The sequence below is a fragment of the Natator depressus genome, chromosome 2, assembly GCF_965152275.1.
Source record: "Natator depressus isolate rNatDep1 chromosome 2, rNatDep2.hap1, whole genome shotgun sequence".
Taxonomy (NCBI): Eukaryota; Metazoa; Chordata; order Testudines; family Cheloniidae; genus Natator; species Natator depressus.
This window is the reverse complement of record NC_134235.1, coordinates 194706587-194727262: the sequence shown is the minus strand read 5'-3', so window position 1 is coordinate 194727262 and position 20676 is coordinate 194706587. Positions and strand designations below refer to the sequence as shown.

Below are 20676 nucleotides of genomic sequence, written 5' to 3'. Positions count from 1 at the left end.
TCAGATTGTCTTTGTCCAGTCTCAGACTGGAATATCACTCACTGCAAGGAGCTGGCTTCTTTTCTAAAGCTTCTGAATTATTATGATACAATCTCTCTGATTCCACGAGTTAGCATGGAAGTCAGGAATGATCAAAAATGAAAGTAAAGAATATCTCACTTAGGCAAAATTTGGTCAAAACACTGGGGTTAACACTACTACTGTTTTGAAAAATGTCATAGGATCTTTGATGACCACAAAAAGTCAGGAGTTCAGTATGAGATCTCATCTGAAAGTAAACATTGCCAGCAGTACAACACCCAGTAACAGCGTGCTGGTTCCCTGGTTCATTACTGGCTGAAAGGGAAGCATGCTACCTACTGAACTGCCAATATCACTTCCTACAGTTGTAGGTTTTCCTTGAGATCCACCACTGAGGTTATGCTGGATTTAGTGATATGGGTACCACAGTGCAGGGGAAAAATCTGAGCCTCCAGTTTTTAAGGTATATCATTTCAATTCAGTGGTTAGAATACCAGATGAACACAGATAACAAAATAATAGAACCATAGAATATGAGGGTTGGAAGGGACCTCAGGAGGTCATCTAGTCCAACCCCCTGCTCAAAGCAGGACCAGTTCCCAACTAAACCATCCCAGCCAGGGCTTTGTCAAGCCTGACCTTAAAAACCTCTAAGGAAGACGATTCCACCACCTCCCTAGGTAACCCATTCCAGTGCTTCATCACCCTCCTAGTGAAAAAGTTCCTGCATGCCTGAGCAATATTTTTATACTCCTCCCTGGTCATTTGTCCAATCTTCCACTTCTTGTAAGCTTCTTTTTTGCACTTAAAATCAGCATGGATTTCACTGTTAAGCCAAGCTCGTCGCCTGACATATTTACTATTCTTTCTACACATCGGGATGGTGTGTTCCTGCAACCTCAATAAGGATTCTTTAAAATACAGCCAGCTCTCCTGGACTCCATTCCTCCTCATGCTATTCTCCCAGGGGATCCTGCCCATCCGTTCCCCGAGGGAGTCAAAGTCTGCTTTTCTGAAGTCCAGGGTCCATACTCTGCTGTTCTCCTTTCTTCCTTGTGTCAGGATCCTGAACTCAACCATCTCATGGTCACTGCCTCGCAGGTTCCACTTTTGCTTCCCCTACTAATTCTTCTCTGTTTGTGAGCAGCAGGTCAAGAAGAGCTCTGCCCCTGATTGGTTCCTCCAGGACTTGCACCAAGAAATTGTCCCCTACACTTTCCAAAAAATTCCTGGATTGTCTGTGCACTGCTGTATTGCTCTCCCAGCAGATATCGGGATGATTGAAGTCTCCCATGAGAACCAGGGCCTGTGATCTAGTAATGAACTAATTAGAAATGATTAATGAACATTGCATTCATTAATTATGTCCACTTTGAAGACACCTTTGTTCTTATAATTAGATTCTAGGACCAACACTTTCAATTCTGGAAAGTTAGGTTTCTGTGTCCATATTTAGGCACCTAATAAGAGGCCTTACTTTATTTAGGACCTTAAATATGGTCTTAGTGTTCTGCTTTTGGCACACAGGTTTGAAAATTCTAGGCTATAATATTTGTGTGTGTGCATGGGTGTTTGTATATAGAGAGAAAAATGCTGCCATTAAAAACAAACAAAACAAACAGATGACAAACCATCAATTATTTTACCAAAGCAAACAGTATGTGGGCGCAACATGGAACAGTAGTTGGTACATAACATCACCAACTTAAGAGGAATGGGCCATTTACATGGTGGCAAGAAGTGAACTATTTAGTAGTTTAAGAAAGCAAAGCAATAGAAGCATGTGAAAAAATCATGAATAGCTTTAAAAAGGCCAACAACAATTTTGCCAGTTGTAATTTTGGGTGGAGGAATTATATGTTATTGCTTTGTAAGAGGTATGCTAGGGTTACAAATTATATATACAGTGTGCACATATATAGTATATATTCTATGCTATCCACCTCCATTGATTATCACTCCAATCCAAATGTTCTGCAGCAGGAAGAGAAATTTTCATCCAATCTCTTCCAGAGTTTTAACCTCCATCCCCGTACAAGATAGGGAAACAATCATAGACACAGAAAGTGAAAAGCATTTAAACAGAATGAAAAACTTGATGCTGAAAGGCTTCACCACAAAGGCCTTCAGATCCAACCTATAGGGACGTGAAAAAGTGTGGAAAGATTTCCACATGACTGCTAATACACTTCTACTGTGAAAGTTGGGAACAATTAGAGAATGGCTTTTTGAGCAACTGAAAAGGGCATGAAGCTCTCATTAGCCAGTCATTCACACAGGGAAGGTGCCTGTCTTCTCTTCAGAGGTCTGAAGCTGTTTCTGTTGCTATCATGATCTTATGAAAATGTATGGAGTTGCGGCCTGGATTCAAGGAGGAAATTTGTAAGTGTTGAATCTCATCTTTAAATCTGTGGAATAGACAGATTATGTGGCCAAGGTCCACTGAGGCCTTATAGATGCCAAAGTCTGGGGCAACGTGTACACAGCTAAGCATTTTGTTCTTCAAGGTCTAATTTAAGATAACTTGGTTTAAGCCATTTTAGTTCTAAAATTTGAAAAAAACTAGTACCTTGAATGAAGCCCATGGAAAAGCTTTTGCTCAGGAATTTGATCTTGAGCTGTGATCATGCATGGCAAGGATAACCAACTTGTGGCCCGTGGGCCGTTCACAGCCCACCAGAGCATTTAATAAAGCCTGTGGCCTGCTTGAACACGATATACTAATGGCCAATTCATTAGCATTTTGTCGTCATGTTTACACCATTTTAATTTACACAAGGAAATATATAGAATCTGTTTGGCCCACACAAGGTTGTGTTTAGGTTTATGTGGTCTCCCGTGTAATAAGGTTGTGCACCACTGATGTAGGGTATTTCTACACAGCAATTAAACAGCCATGTTTGGCTGGTGTCAGCTGAGTTGGGCTTACGGGGCTTGACTTCTACTCATTAGCCTGAGTCAGCTGACACCAGCCAGCTGTGGGTGTTTAATTGCAGTGTAGATATGCCAGTAAAGGGCAACTGCTAAAACTAATAAGCTGTGGCAAAGCTTTAAGAAACCCATGAAAGAAAATATAGATAATACCGAGAATGCTTGTCCAAATAGGCCAACAACAAACATCTTTGGAAAGAATGTGTAATCAGGATGTGAAGAGAGGCTTCTTTTACACCTACAACTCTAAGAAGTTCCATTTAGAATTTTTAAAGGCCTTATGAATGTGTTCACATTCTGCAAAGCCAGAAGCAGCCCATAGCATCCTTTCTTTATCAACACAGTAAAATAATAATAATTCCAAGACAAAAACAAGCTAGAATTGAGTGGGTAAATAAATAGCCATTAATTTAGGACATTAATACAATTATCATTAGAATGGCCTACAGTAGTTATGAAAAATCCTAACTATTTGAGAATGAGGACATTTGTAGCTGAAGCTCAACAACGAACCTTAACTTTGTTGCCGATTCCCTGCCCATTATATATTTACATATCTACCAACATTTCTAAAGTGACTATCACTAATACTATTAGCCACCTACCTGGGGTGAAACTGTATTATAATTATAAAAAGAAAAGGAGAACTTGTGGCACCTTAGAGACTAACCAATTTATTTGAGAATAAGCTTTCGTGAGATGCGTCCAGTGAAGTGAGCTGTAGCTCACGAAAGCTTATGCTCAAATAAATTGGTTAGTCTCTAAGGTGCCACAAGTTCTCCTTTTCTCTTTGCGAATACAGACTAACACGGCTGTTACTCTGAAACCTGTCATTATAATTATACATTTTTTCAATTATTGACTGCAAATAAAAACAGTACGTTCTGAAGATCTGTCAACTCTTTTCTTCCCATGATAAATAAATGTTCATTGTTTTGGTGAATGAGATCTATCGCGTGAATCGGATAGAATTGGCTATGTTCTCTGTACCTGAAGGGTGGATTCTTTGACTCATGTGTGGAGGATAAGTATGAAAGGAAGATCTAGTGGGGTTTCCAGCCAGTACAGGGAGATGCATGGTTTAGATTGTTTTTGCTAGCTCCTAGTGAAATAGGAGATAGGGGAAGGAGTTAGTTTAGATATTATCTGGAGATTAAGATGGAGCTCTCTTGACTACAGTATCACAGAATCATAGAATATGAGGGTTGGAAGGGATCTCAGGAGGTCATCTAGTCCAACCCCCTGCTCAAAGCAGGACCAATTCCAAACTAAATCATCCCAGCCAGGGCTTTGTCAAGCCTGACCTTAAAAACCTCTAAGGAAGAAGATTCCACCACCTCCCTAGGTAACCCATTCCAGTGCTTCACCATCCTCCTAGTTAAAAAGTTTGTCCTAATATCCAACCTAAACCTTCCCCACTGCACCTTGAGACCATTACTCCTTGTTCTGTCATCTGCTACCACTGAGAACAGTCTAGATCCATCCCCTCTGGAACCCCCTTTCAGGTGTTTGAAAGCAGTTATCAAATCCCCCCCTTTCTTCTCTTCTGCAGACTAAATAATCCCAGTTCTCTCAGCCTCTCCTCATAAGTCATGTGCTCCAGCCCCCTAATCATTTTTGTTGCCCAGTAGGAAGTTGGAATTGGGTAGGATCAAATCCTTGGTGTATATATATGGAGGGTAAGTGATATTCTGGTGTCTCTGGACTGTAGTAGACATAAATAATGGTCTGTGGTTGGGTCTATGAAAAATTTGTGGTGGGTGGATAGTAGTTTTGAGGTCCTTTTAGAAATGGCTCTGTATTGGTTTCTGATCTGCTGGCTCAGGCTGGGAAAGAACGCAGAGAAATAGACTGATTTAGTTTGTTTTTTTAACCATTTCAAAATTGTTTTTCATTTGAAATTAACAAACAAACAATAATGTAGCTCAATCACTTCAATTTATGGGGGCAGAGTGACAGATATAACAGAATGACAACTAGCTAATGGCACAGCTGCAAATGGAATCCAGGACTCCCTACTCATAGTTCCATGCTCTAACCACAAGGCAATGTTTCAGGAAAACAAAGTTCCAAAAGAAAACAGCCTTTGTTCCAAATGAAACTGACCAGTCTAATTGTCGAGGAAGTGGCAGGCTGAACTATCCAACATTTTTGAAAATAAGAAAAGATTTTAGAAACAGACCCAAACATACTGTTTTGCTTATTGAGAGCACTAGAAAAGAAGAGAGCACCAAGACTCTAAAATAATGAACCATGCTTGAGAAAATGGCTAGCAGTCTTCATGGAGTTTAAAAAAAAAAAGATGCATTTGCTTCCCCCATTCATTATTAAAATTGACCTAAATGCGCTTTTATTTTTTGAAGACAAAAGTGCCTTTCGTCTGGAAAAGGGAATGGTTGTTTAAATGAGTTATGACAGCAATATTAAATAAAGCATCCAAATTGGGCACCTCCACGGGTGTACAGAGATAAGCCCTTCTTGTTTTGTGAACATGGAAGTGTTTTAGTAGAAACTTGTTTTCTATAAAGCAAAAACAATCCCAGTGCAGTGCCAAGAAATAGTATCTTTAAAGGTAAAAACCCTGGATAAATAAAAAAGCATCAGTTACACAAAAAGAATAAAAATTAACAACAGCTACCATGTCGACATAGTACCACCTATTAAATACGTTATTTTTAACTGCACATTAGAAAATACATCTTCCCAAGTAAAAAGGGCCTTTGTGGAGTGATTCACAGCTTCATGCAAAATCAGCCCACATTATAAATCTTGCTAACCTTTTGAAAATCCCCAAGAGCTTACTACAAAGCTGCTGAATCCTCGACTAACCAAACCTTACATTAAAGTATTTACTGTCCTTCTAAAAACTCCATTAGTTAAAGGAAGTAATACTTCTCAGTTGGTGGGCTTTTGTCATGGTCTGCTGGACAATAACAGGGAGACAACTTGCTGTGCCACACAGTGATATAGGTTAAATTAAGTTATCCTAAGAAAATCATTCGGGGAATTTATGAGAAATCACTCCTAAAACGATACTTGACAATCAGCTGTTTTCCATCTGAATTGTTGCAGAGTGCTACAGGTTAATGAGCATTACAGAGAAACGGACTACACAGAAAAGGTGACTGTTTTATCTGAAACTATTACGTTTCCCAGTTCTTTGAAATTACATAAATTAGTCTTGCAGTTACTCATTTGCAGATAGATTTGTTTTAATAAAAGCTGATTAATTTCCTTCTCCAAATGAGTGACCTATTACAAGAAATATTACATATTAAGTTCTGCTTTCTGAAAATATGCATTTATGACATTTAAATTCTATTCCCCAACATAAGCACTTAATTATATGCTAATACCTATCTTGATTCAACTTAATGGTCATTCTCAAACAGAACTGTATTAATATCTGGGAGTTGAAGCCGAATTTCTGGATACATTATGAAAACATATGCGCTCAGGGTGAAATCCTGGCCCCACTGAAGTTAATGGCAAAAAATCCCTGTGACTTCAACAGGACTTAGTATTTTACTTCAGTATATCGCAAGCAGAAATTAATGTGAATTTATGGTACACTGCAGCTGTTATTTACTTGCTCACACTTTGGCCCAGACTTGATTCCTTGCTCAGTTCACACTATAAGTGAAGTCAGTGTGAGTTTTGCCTGACTTGACCCTGCCTGCACCAATGGTGTCAATGGGTATTTCACCACTGACTTCAGTGGGAGCAGGATCAGACCACCAGTGAATATGTTACTGCTACTCAGGGGTGTTGCTTCAAGCATCAGCTCTGCTAGAATATTTGAACAAAGGAAAATTTTGTTATAGAGTGTGCTTCACATTCTTGCTTATTTATTGGAAAGTATATCGTCTCAAAGAGAGAGTACCAGTTCCAAGCCCATATTCTATTCTACATCTGTATTACAGTAGACAAAGTTATAGTTATAGCTGAAAAGGCAGTTTCTGTATAAGCCCTTGTTTCCAAGGCACTTATATCTTTCTGCAAATATTACTCTTTGAGTTGACATTTCTCACTGCAGCAGTTATGAAATTTTTTTGGGGGGTCGGGGTGGGTAAATACTCACTTGGGCATTTTCTAGCGATCTGTGCATAAATAAGACATTTAAGACATTTCTGGTGCAATTAGAACATGGCTTCTTTAAAAACATGTAATTTGCTATGGAGTTAATCAGAAATGAAAATAAGTGCCTTTAACATGTTTAAAAGAATTTGCTTTTGAAATAGCAAAGTTATAATTATACATGCATGTATATTTATACCAGGGATTGGCAACCTTTGGCATGTGGCCCATCAGGGAAATCCACTGGTGGGCCGGGACGGTTTGTTTACCTGCAGCATCCGCAGGTTCGGCCAATCGCAGCTCCCACTGGCCACAGTTCACCGTTCCAGGCCAATGGGGGCTGCGGGAAGTGGCAGCCAGCATATCTCTCGGCCCATGCTGCTTCCCACAGCCCCCATTGGCCTGGAACGGTGAACCGCAGCCAGTGGGAGTTGTGATCGGCTGAACCTGCCTATGCTGCAGGTAAACAAACCGTCCTGGCCTGCCAGCGGATTTCTCTGACTGGCCACGTGTCAAAGGTTGCCGAGCCATGATTTATACCGTCCATGCATCATACAGAATTTGTTATCATTTATTTATGTGCTACCAAGCTGAAGGCAGCTATTTGAAGGTACCAACGTGCATGTATTTGAAGCCACGCTCAACTCTGAATCCTACCTGCAGTGTGTGAAACTACCCCTCTTCTTGAATTTCCCCTTTATTTGAATGTGTGATCATTATAATCAGTACTAAAAATGTGTGTCTCTAAATGCATGCATCATATAGACTGCAAATTTGAGATTCACAACTGATAATGGTAGTAAAGATGTATAGACCAATGCAATGCATGCCTGACCTGCCGCAAGATGGCAGGGCCCTGCAGGTCTAGCTTTTCAGCTGACCCCTTCCCATAGCCAGAAATTACAAAATTTCAGGCACTCTGTAGGACTACTTAGATTCCTGTGGCTATGCTCCAGGGTGAATTAAATTTATTATGAGTCTGCATTCTAATAAATGCACATTCACATTTATGTAAGAATTTATTTTTTATTTTATTTTCACTTGGCTCTCACATAAAAGCACTGCACTATAGTGCCATTTTCAGTTTCTTATTTTATACATTTACATACAAAGGAGTCCTGCTTTCTGAAAATCAAGCCCCATAAAGTGTGTGTCACCAAGCCAACTGCCTCCTGTCCTGAACATCCCCTTGTGGCCTGAGGTCAATCTCCAGACTGCCTGCCTCAGTTTCTCCCTTTCAGGACACTTACTTATTAAATACACTCAGGCTTTTTGTCCAATAATGCCCCTTCTCCCAGGGTCTACTTTATTGACATAAGACAAAACAAAACTCAGTTCTGGGGCTTCTCTTCTTCCCCGGAGTCTGCTCTCTGCAGCATTTCCCTGCAATGGCAGGCCACTCTCAGCCATACCTGGCTGGAGATATTTCTTACTCCCATGGAGTCTGTTCTCCTGGCCACTTAGCCTTCTTCAACCCTCTGGCTCTGGCTTCCAGGCCCAAACCTCCCCCGTTCAAGGGTCTCCTGCAAGAGCCTCCTGCTCGGGGCAGTTCTGCACTCTCTGCCATACCTTTCTTTGACTGTTTCTCCCTGAGCATCCTCCTCTTTCTGCAGCTTCCTGCTGCTCTTGAAGTAGAATCACCTGATCCCTGCTCAGATGTGCCTCCTGAATAATTAGGGGTGACTGCCCTCAGGCTTTCAGCCCTTAAAGGAGCAAGCCACCTAAATTGGACATCCAAAGATTGAGGCACACAAAATCATTTTGGAAAATTTGGCATTTCTCTTTATCTTTATGTCTAGCTAGAGATACAACTAGAGAGACAGACAGATATACACAGCACACACACATGACATTCACTTCAAAATAATCACACTACTACAATGTTAAGGTTGAGATTTCGAATGCACCAGAATAAAATAATTCAAAAATAATGACTTGCACAGTAACTGTGACTTGGTTATACCACACAGAGTGTCAAATCCTGCAATCCTTTCTCAGGCAAATCTCCCACCGATTTCAGTAAGGACCAGAATGTTTGACCAATATCTACTAAGTAATCAACAGTAATAAAAAATGCAGCATACATGCGAGGGGGCCATATATAAAAAAGTAAGTAGATATACGTTCAGTATAATACAACATATAATTTGAGGCAATCTAACACATTCTGGGCAAGATTTTGCTCTCAGTCACATGGGTGTAAATGAATGGAAACTCCATGGACTTCAGAGAGCAGAATCTAGACCTTTATTTTAATTCATTAAGGATGACCTCCAATCTGGCTTTAGACCTTTCTCTAGCAATGCTGTAGCCAAAGATTTGAAAAGCTTTATATTCCAAGCATGCTCCTTTCTCCATTCTCAATCATGCAGGGGATTACAAGCTCTTTTAATAAGAAATGAAAAATTAAAATGGATTGGGATGAAAAACACTTGAAAGCGGCAGCTGCACTGACACTTTTAGTTTAAAATCAGTTTCTTTCACCTAGCCATTTTTGCTTTACACACACCTGTGGTGTTTACTCCTATTTATAAATGCTAAAGAGCCAGGTTATGCCATTTAAACCCTTCCCTGCATCCAGGGCAGTTCAGTCACCCTCCCCCTGGAGAAGCACAATGAGACATTTTGCTTTGGGGAGTCATAATGTCTCCAGGAGGTCCCAGTGCACAAGGCCAGAGTACTGGGTACTTTTGTGCCCATTGTGGATGCAGCTATCTACCCTCTGCTGCACAGTGCATGGGGGGAGGGACAAAGCCATGACCTACCTCTCCTTGCCCCCTTTGGGGCACTGGGCATTCCCAAGGGAGTAGAGATGGAATGCCCCCTGAGCACAGTGACCGGAATTCAGTCTGACCTGTGATGACTTCCCCAAACCAGCTCAAAATTTGCATCCTGCATCTCACATGGGAGCTTTTAAAATAAAACATGCAAGTTTTGAAATGATAAAAAGCTATTGACAAATACAGCAGAACCCACAGCTTCTTTTTGAAAATGCGAATTTAAAAAAAAACTAGAAATGTGCAGTGAAAGTGAGAGATTCTCTGGGATTCAACATCATTTCTGTATATTGCATCTTTGTAGACATCCCACTCTTGGATTACTATTTTTTTACACCCAAAATTCTAATGCTAAATGAACATTCCCATATTTTATATCTAAAAGGGGACAGGCTGGCCAAGGAGACTTGAAATGAAGTCCAGAGCCTTTCGCCTTGAGGGCCTCAGCCTCAGTTTAGCCCAGGTCAATAGTAATGAAAACCATTTTTACAGGATGATTGCTTGATGGTCTGAGTTTATTTCAGTCCAGTCCTTAGAGGACATGTCCTCATCAGACAAACCACCATGATCCATAACACAGTTGGTAGCAATTGCCACCCTGTTGGCAGTTTCAGCAGAGGAGTCCAGGAAGTAAAGGTCACAGAGAATGAACTACTCTCTCCCTCCCTGGAGCAGGCCCCTCCAGCAGGGGAGTTGAGGCATATCAGCAGGGTGGTGTGGGGGAAATCTTGCTACCCAACTTATACCTGTTCTGGGGGTACAAGGAGAACTTCTGTCTCCAGGACCAATTCATTTCAGAACCTTTGAGAAGCACTCAATGCCCATAAAATATTATATAGCATTTTATTTGACACTGTGTAGAGACTTCGTATGAAATATGGGTACCTGACATACTGCTGGGAGTTATGGATAAGTAATCATTCTCATTCTTCTTTTTCACCAATATCACCTGCCAAGAGGAGAAAAAAATATATATGTGATACATCCACAAATGCAAAATAGTTGGGCTAACATTAGTGTGTAAACAGGATAAGACATTTTTGGTACTGGATGCTACAGTCCATGTCTGCTGGCATTTCACATTGCACCGAAGCTGAGGTGACTTGCACCAATGCAGAGGGCAACAAATGTGAGCTACTGCCAGAATCCTGGCAGAGTTGTGGAAGACCAGGTCTCCAGATAGGTTCCTGGGTTAGTGTTTTTGTTGCGTGGTGTGTGGTTGCTGGAGGAACCTATCCTTGCAACAAAGCCCGTTGCCAACTCTGTCCACATATCTATTCAGGGGACACCATCATAGGGCCTAATCACATCAGCCACACTATCAGTGGCTCGTTCACTTGCACATCTACCAATGTGATGTATGCCATCATGTGCCAGTAACGCCCCTCTGCCAAACTGGACAGTCTCTACGTAAAAGAATAAATGGACACAAATCAGACATCAAGAATAACAACATTCAAAAACCAGTCGGAGAACACTTCAATCTCTCTGGTCACTCGATTACAGACCTAAAAGTGGCAATATTACAACAAAAAAACTTCAAAAACAGACTCCAACGAGAGACTGCTGAATTGGAATTAATTTGCAAACTGGACACCATTAAATTAGGCTTGAATAAAGACTGGGAGTGGATGTGTCATTACACAAAGTAAAACTATTTCCCCATGTTTATTTCCCCCGCCCCCACTGTTCCTCACACGTTCTTGTCAACTGCTAGAAATAGCCCACCTTGATTATCACTACAAAAGGTTTTTTTTCCCTCTCCTGCTGGTAATAGCTCACCTTACCTGATCACTCTTGTTACAGTGTGTATGGTAACACCCATTGTTTCATGTTCTCTGTGTATATAAAATCCCCCCACTGTATTTTCCACTGCATGCATCCGATGAAGTTAGCTGTAGCTCACGAAAGCTTATGCTCAGATAAATTTGTTAGTCTCTAAGGTGCCACAAGTACTCCTTTTCTTTTTATAGAATAGGGGTGTTATCTTAGTGCAACCTGCTTATTTTAAACTATATACTTCAGTTCTGGGACAGAGGTGCCACAAACAGCGCACAGGAATCTCAGCCCAAACACCAATGCCCAGTTCCTAAGGAGCAACTCTGCCCCAGCCTTGACTCTAGTTACTGACATGATGACAGAGGACAAATTCTTCTGCCTCTTGCAACAGACCCTCCAATGAGAAATGACATCACAAAAATAAAAACAGTGCAGCATTTCTTCCAAGACTGAACAGTGCTCAGATACTAAGGAAAAGAACCACAGGACTATATGTAACAGCACCATCCGGTGCCTTATCATTTATCTCCCTTGCTGTTTCTCCCACCACATCCATTTCTATCTACGTATTTCATTACATCTATCAGAGAATGTGTATGTTTCATCAGAAAGGAAAATGTGTGAATGTAAAGGTTTAAAAATGCAAAGATGCCTTTAGAAGTTCATAATATCTTGCAGGGACCATGTAAGTTACTTGCGCTTTCCTCCCACTATTCAATGAAAGCTTTTTGGACGTGTATTCTTATTTTCTTTAGATTTATTTGGGTTCTAGGGACACTTCCTCCCCTTCTTGAGAGACAGTGAGCCTGATCTCCAGCTAAGGTTCTGCCCATAAACTTTATAGTAAAGTTGTTAGCATTATTTCACAATAACCAATACATCCATTACTTAGCCCTGGTCTACACTGGAGGGTTGGGGGGATCGATCTAAGCTATGCGACTTCAGCTATGTGAATAACGTAGCTGAAGTCGAGGTACTTAGATCGACTTACTCTGGTGCCTTCACCATGGTGAGTCGACTGCTGCCGCTCCCCCGTCAACTCTGCCTGCGCCTCTCGTGGCGCTGGAGTTCAGGAGTCGACAGGAGAGCGCTCAGGGGTCGATTTATCGCGTCTAGACTAGAAGTGATAAATCGATCCCCGCTGGCTCGATCGCTGCCCGCGGATCCGGCGGGTAGTGAAGACATACTCTGAGTTCTTGTGTGGCGTCCTTCTTATAGACAAGTACTACAAAACATAAAATTTCCTTCAGTAATTAAATCAAATAACTTAATTGTAAAAGAAATGCAAGCTTTAGATATTGTAAGCAAGAAGATGCTATATGGACAGTATAATTACTTTAACTGAAAATCCCTTTAAAAATTAAACCAGAGGATACATTGTTAAAAGAAATACGCCTGTTTCCTATATTCTTTACCGCACCAGTTGCAGTGTGGGAAAGTAAATGCTTGGGGTAAATGTGGGCTCCTAACCCACAAAAGCCAGAGTAATCAATCAGGCTTTGAACATGGAACTCCATGGGGACTTGGAGGATCAGAATGCACCACCACCCAAACTGTGGCATAACTTCTCACTGTCTTTATTTCAACCTAGAACCTGGAACACCAGCTGTACACCATCTGCACCATCTATGTGGAAGGTTTGGGCCCTGGGTCTCTAGTAGCCCTCTGTGTTGGCCTACAGGGGCCTGGCATGGAACCCCCTCTGCAGGGTGTAGGGGGCACAAAGACCCCACTGCATGTCTGCTCCACCTGTGATCCCCTCATACTGGGCTACCATGGGTGTAAGGCAGTGGTATAAATTCATGTGATGTCACGCCAGCAAATATTGAAAATCAGCCAATCATATTTTGAGGACCCATGTCAGAGTCCCCAGATAAAGTCAGTCTGATGTGTTTTTTAAGGTAAAACAAGAAAAATCTTTTTCCATTTATCAGGCCCACCTGTCCACATTACCTCTTCTTGATTAATTATAGGTTTCAGAGTAACAGCCGTGTTAGTCTGTATTCGCAAAAAGAAAAGGAGTACTTGTGGCACCTTAGAGACTAACCAATTTATTTGAGCATAAGCTTATGCTCAAATAAATTGGTTAGTCTCTAAGGTGCCACAAGTACTCCTTTTCTTTTTTTGATTAATTATGTGGCTGGAACCCCTTACTATAATTTGGCTGGCATCACGTTATCCTCTAGCTCCCTCTAGTGCACCATTGATATCAACCATGAACAGGATGTCATACCCAGCTGTGAGTTATGAAACTGACCCAGTCAGATCCACTAAAGCACGGGTTCTCAAACTGGAGGTTGGGACCCCACAGAGGGTCACGAGGTTATTACATGGGGGGTCGCAAGCTGTCAGCCTTCACCCCAAACCCTGATTTGCCTCCAGCATTTATAATGGTGTTAAATATATAAACAAGTGTTTTTAATTTATAAGGGAGTTTGCACTCAGAGGCTTGCTGTGTGAAAGGGGCCACCAGTACAATAGTTTGAGAAACACTGCATTAAAGTGACAGGGGAAGTGTGCTCCAGCAAGGAAGAAAGTACAACAGTACTAATGTGTTAAAGGAGTGACACCCCGGGGGTAGAAAGCTAGCAAGAAACAGTCAGTAGTGGGAGAAAAAGGAGACGGGAGCCAAAAAAGGATTAGCAGGGACTCATGCAGAAGTGCATATGTAAGCAGGTGAAAGAAGCTCTCATTGGGAACCTGGGAAGGGTACACATCTGAATTTAGAGCCACACATGATACAAATAAGAAACAGCTGCATTTAATCTTTTGAGTCTCCTTGAGCTTCACTCTCATGATTTATGACACTGGCACAAACCCCTAATGAAATGATAGCCCTATCATTCTCTCTTGACATGATTAGAAACCTACTAGTCCAAGGTCAGGATTTTTCAATGTGAGTTTAGCCCTCATAACGTAATGTATTTGTATACTGTCTTCATTTTAACTTGTTCTTAATTTGTTTTCGTCATTTAACCTGACATATTTGATAAACTTAACAATAAATTAATTGTTATTCCAAAGTCTGGAATTGCTACACCACGTTCCCAAAGTATTTAAAGGATCTCAACTTTTGTGGTAATTATAACAGCAAGTAAGAAAATAAAACCTGCTGGGTGAAGGTTTTATGGGACAAAAGGTTAAAATAATCAGCCTTTTTGCATGTTCTGATGTGTCTCCTCTTTTCTTCCCTACAGGCTGCCTGAAAGCAAATCGGGACTCTTCTTAGAAATAACAGTATGTCCTTTAATCTTTAGGTGCAAAACAGATATTCTGTTTCACTTTTGCCATGTACAAACAAGTATAAACAGAGGCTACAAAGAAAACTTTATTCTCTTTCTATTGACATCTTGTGGAACTCTGAGGTATTTTATACTGTGCCAAACAACAAATTAAACAGGAGACTAGTAAACATAGATCAGGTCTGTTCCTACTTCCATTCAAATCAGGATCAGGCCCCTTCCAACATGCCAGTGGAACTAGTGAATCTCACCAATAAATCATTTGCCTGAATCTAACTGTGGTTAGGTGACTTACTGACAATCATATACAGTACTCTTAAAAACAAATAATCAAGTTTTGGAAATAAAGCTTGTCCCTCCTGTAAATAATTAGTTACTAGTCTTAAAACTATTGTCTACAGGCCAATTTAAAAAAAAAAAAGAAAAGAAAAGAAAAGAAAAGAGAGAAAAGTAAAAGCTTTTTCACCCAATTATGTTTTAAGGGCCAAAACTCCCCATTGGGAGTTTTGCCATTTTCCTCAATGAGACCAGTATTTGGCATGAAGTAGTCACTCGTGTAAAAATTCATGAGGAAATGAATGAAAGGAAAGATGGCCATTTGTGTAGGGCACTACACTGAGACTCGAGAGATCTGGCACTGCCACAGACCTCCTGTGTGATTTGGAGCGAGTCACTTAATCTTTCTGTGCCTCAGTTCCCTGTCTGTAAACCTGAGAGACTACTTTCTTCCTCTTCCTCTTGTGTGTGTAACTCACTGGGGCAGGGACTGCCTCCTGCTCTGAGTATATACAGCAACAAGCACATTTGGGCCCTGATTGGTTGAGGTTTCTAATTGCTGCTGTATTACAAATAATAAATGGAATGGGTTTTTATTAGTTGTTTTATAGATGACAATGATTTTAATAGTGTTTCTTGATTCAATTCTGGAATTAATAATTAACGTTTCATTCTGCATTTTATTTGCAGTAAATAAAATAACTTCCTTTTAAGGAATGTGGCAAGTTGCAGGGAACAGTTCAGTCTGTGCTGTTTATCTGTTTTGTTGTCCCAAAAGTCAAATGTCTTTGTCCACAGATCCACAAGGGCATGCTTCGCCTCCAACTTTTAGACAATCTCTGGAAAATACCCCTTTTAGTGCTGGGCCTTAGGTCTCCACTTTTGATAAGGAGGAGCCCACTGGCCCTGCTATACCACTGACTTAAGCACCTCCGTTTCTCACCATGGCTCTTCCAGGCAGTCCAAAAGAACAGGAACTCCGGTTACAGATTTTACCCCTTTGGGAAGCTATGCAATCAGCAGATACTTGAAGGGACACAGTGCAGCCTTTTCAAACCAAGGCAGCTTTTATTATGTCTACACTTAAACCTCAACGACGGCACCACCGCAGCTGCACTTCTGTAGCATTTCAGTGAAGACGCTCACTACAGCAATGAGGGGGGGCTCTCCCATTACTGAAGTTAATCCATCTCTGTGAGAGGTGATATTTGGTTGATGGAACAAACACTGGGTGTTAGGTCACTTAAATTATGTTGCTCAGGGCTGTGGATTTTTCACACTCCTGAGCAATGTAGCTGGGTCAACCTAACTTTTTAGTGTAGACCTGGCCTGAGACAACTGGAATATAGTATTGAAGTGTCCTTAGGCTAGGATGGAAAGAGTTCTGATACCCAAGTGCTCACACCTCAGTCCTTTGTTCCCAGTCCCAGTTAAGCGGCTTCCACATTTCCTTTCCCTTGGCTGCCAGTTATTAAAAGTTAATGTCCAGTCACTTGTCTTCCATTGTATCTCCAATGCAATCCTATCCATATGTAGACAATTCTTGGTAGTTCATTCATACCAGCTCAGACCCACCTACTTGACTCTTTTACCCATTCTCGATCCCAAGAAAAAAATTAGTCCCTTCATAACCAGTGGGTAACAATACAAAACGAGAGGGGAAAACTGAGCTACGCATATTTTTTTGTTAAAATAATGCCCAAATGCCCCACATTCTTCATAGTTTTCTCTGGATCTAGTTTTGTAAGCTGTTGGAAGGGTGGGTGGTGTCTAAATTAGCTACAGAACTTTCCTCCTTGGAGGCTGGTTAAGTGTGGAGGATCTTAGAGAAAATCTGGTCCCCAGTCAAAATCAGTTACTGATCTAAAAAGGTTGTAAAAGGGTACAAATAGCACCCAGGTGGGAGATTTATGGGGCAAATCCCTTCTCCACACCAGACCAGTAATGTATGGGATTCATACATTCTGAACATTGGTGCCTAACTTTCCCTTTCTGTACTCCACAAATGATACAACTTTTACATAAAAGAGAAAAGGTGGATGATGATTACGGTAATATCTTCTGGTCTGGGAAAGATAATCAGGTGGGTCACAGCTAAATACAAGGTAGAACAGATGGTATTTAGCTGTGACACTCTGATTACCTGTCCCAGACCTGAAGAGGAGCTCTGTGGAGCTCAAAAGCTTGTCTCTTTAACCAACAGAAATTGCTCTAATAAAAAATATTACCTCACCCACCTTCTCTTTCTCATATCCTGGGACCAACACAAATGCAAACAACTTTTAGATTTCCACTCTTAATGTTAGCACCCAGGAAGCAGTCTCTAGCAGATGAACTTCTGTGCCTTCAGCTCTCTGTCTAGTGTTTTTGCAAGACGGCTAGCCAAGGTCTCACTCTTTCTTTACAATCCAATCTTTCCATTCATGAAGGATTTCCCTAGACTACAATCTTGAGATAAGCCCCATCCCAAAGCATTAGTTGCAGACATATGACAGTTAAGGTTGCAAAAGATTTCTCCTGTCCTTTCAATGGAGATATTCTGAACCTTTTCCCCAGCCTCCAGATTTGCAGCCACATGCTGTGTGTATGATTCAGTGTCAGGAAAGGAAGATTCAGGGTTTTTCTTCACTTGATGTAGCGTACCTGGCGAAGATGCAATATGTCAACAGGAGAGCACGCTCCTATCAACTTAATTACTCCACCTCAACAAGAGGCAGAAGCTATGTCTGTACAGTGAAGATGGCACTTTAGGGCTTTGTCTACACTGGCAATTGAAAGACAAAACTTTTGTCATTCAAAGATGTTAAACACCTCCCCGAAAGACAAAAGTTTTGCTGACGAGAAGTGCTGGTGTGAACAGCGCTTTGTCGGCAGAAGCACTTTCCTACCAACAAAGCTAGCGCTGCTTGTTGAGGGAGCTCTCCTGCTGACAAACAGCAGCTACACTGCGCACCTTTTAGTGGCACAGCCAAGTTGCTAAAAGCTGCGTAGTGTAGATAAAGCCTAAGTCAATGTAACTTACGTTACTCAGGGGCGTGGCTTTTTCACACCCATGAGCGACGTAAATTGCATTGACTTAAGCGGTAGTGTAGACAAGCCCTCAGATTTGTCCAAACACAGAAGGAACACTAGAAATGGCTACATACTGTGCCTTGCCCCTTACCATATCTTCAGGACTCCTAGGGCTTGTCTACAGTACCTGCCGGATCAGAGGGCAGCAATTGACCGCTGAGTGCTCTCCCGTCGACTCCAATACTCCACCAGATCGAGGAGCGCAAGCGGAGTCGACGGGAGAGGGTCAGCTGTCGACTTACCACAGTGAAGATGCCACGGCAAGTAGATCTAAGTACGTCAACTTCAGCTACGCTATTCACGTAGCTGAAGTTGTGTATCTTAGATTGACCCCGTGCGGTAGTGTAGACAAGCCCCTAGTCTCCACTGGCCAGAGAAAGGCACATTTGGAATTCATTCCCAAATCTGGGTTTCCAATTTAGCAACACATCAGTCTGTTTGCCTGACAAGCCATGTGCCAGTTATTGTTCTTACCTTTTTTCATCATCACAAAAGGTGATTAACCAATTAACTTTAACCAGTCTGGTTAAACACACGCCTCACCAAACTCCTCCTCTCTCATACAAACTCATTGGATTAAACAACAAACCTGTGAGGGATCGAATGGCTCAAAAGATTAGGAATGGGGTACTGAGGCCTTTCACCTCTAAGCCACTGTTTCAGATCTAAGCAGTGGCTGATAGTCTTTAACATCTAATGGCTGTTTGGTGAGGTATGCCGAATGATTTTGCGGTTTGAGTTCAGTCCCCTGTGGACAAATGTTCGCATCACAAAAGAAAGTCTTACCGGAAAATGTCAGCAGAGATGCCAAGGACTGAAGTGGCTTCCATTAATGTACTGCCAACTATTTCTTGTGTATGTTGAATCAAAAGTGACCTTGACTCAACATATGACTTTATAACATGACAGACAACAGAAATGCCCATGCATTTCCCCATGGCTAAGCTGAATGTCGACCACACGGGAGCTAATAAAATGAGGTGCTGAGTCTTGGGAGGGTCTATGTATATTTAAATACCACTGATCAGAGGTCACTCAGCAGCACTTCCTAGTCCCAAGGGGTGTGCAGCAAATTAGATTATTGTGCCCTTTAAGAAAAATTGGGGGACTTGTCCATTCATTTTCAGCTAGAAGAAAAGGCAGTTCTGACTCGGCCACTCAGTTGCTATGTGACCAGAGGAAAGTTACGTATCCTTTCTGTTCCTCAGTTAGCCCATCTGATAAATGGGCATAATAATATATACCTCCGTCAGAGCGGTGTTATGATGCTTAAATAAGTAGCACAGGCCTGGATTATCTCCAGATATGATTCTTCCCATGTCAATAGGTGGGCTAGCAGTCTCCACAACACCATCCCTCCCTCTTCTATATCCCCCAGAGGGTGTTCTGTGAGTCTGGAGTCTGCAACAGGGGAGAAGGTGAAGGAAAGCAATGCGTGGGTTAAGGATGGTGCAGCGCAGTGCTCCACTTCTGTCCTAGGTTAGGATGGCTTCTCCTGAGTCTGGCTGCCCTGTGGCTCTGCTCACTCCCATCACCCATGCCGCACTCAAATGGTGTGGGCTAAATTTGAGAGACGAGTGGTGTTGCGACTGGGCACACTGGGTCCCAGCGCCACTCAGGTTTGGCCCAGCTGCCTGTCCATCATGAACCTGTGTGCCAAGTTGCAATGCCAGGCACAGAAATTTTGCCTGGCTGCCCCCGCAATCCTCCCATCATGATGGAAGAACAGCCAGGCCAAATCTGAGTGGCGTTGTGACATCTGAGTGCCCAGTCGCAGTGCCATTCAAATTTGGCACATCCAATATCACCGACCATATTTAAATCAAGATTGGATGTTGTTCTGAAAGATCTGCTCTAGGAATTACTTTGGGGAAGTTCTATGGCCTGTGTTACACAGGACGTCAGACTTCTGGCTTCCTTCTGGCATTGGAATCTCTACATCTTCTGTGTTGGAGAGGATGATCTGGTCTATTTCTACAGTTTTCATAAGAACATAAGACATAAGAACGGCCATACTGGATCAGACCAATGGTCCATCTAGCCCAGTATCCTGTCTTCTGACAATACATGGGTGAATCACGATATTGTGGAATCTGACCTTTGATTTTTGAAGGCTTGCAGCTGGCAATACTGCTTCTATCTCAGTCATTTCCAGAAGATCTGACTGTGATCACATAAACACAGGATTATGTCTTGAATGCAGGGTCAGTCAGAAGGGAAAACTGAGCTATGAGGTAGAATGTCCTTATTTAAAACATAAATATCCTAAGCAACAGGGAACACACAAAGGTAGTAGCTGTTGTTTTTGTTGTTTAAATATTTTTAGATTCATACAGTCAGAATGGGCCATCATGAGCCTCTAGTCTGACCTGCAAAACAAAGGCCATAGCATTTTACACAGTGATTCCTGGATAGAGCCCAATGTTCTCCCTTTCAACTTTGTTCTAATGTAAAAGTCCCTTCCAAAATGCAGTTCTTATGGTTCTGTAATTGGGAACTAG

At 41.7% G+C, this 20676-nt stretch overlaps 1 protein-coding gene across 2 annotated transcripts in view; it reads right to left on the bottom strand.

Annotated features, from left to right (window-relative positions):
• The window catches only part of THRB (thyroid hormone receptor beta), a 283943-nt gene that overhangs the window by 64632 nt on the left and 198635 nt on the right, over positions 1-20676 (bottom strand). The window contains exon 4 of one of the 2 annotated variants that reach the window (XM_074945650.1): positions 10692-10755. In XM_074945650.1, the coding sequence (XP_074801751.1) occupies positions 10692-10698 (7 nt within the window). In that variant the 5' untranslated portion in view covers positions 10699-10755. Of the gene's footprint in view, positions 1-9794; positions 9882-10691; positions 10756-20676 lie in introns of those variants that run through there. The other variant, XM_074945649.1, reaches the window with a different exon arrangement.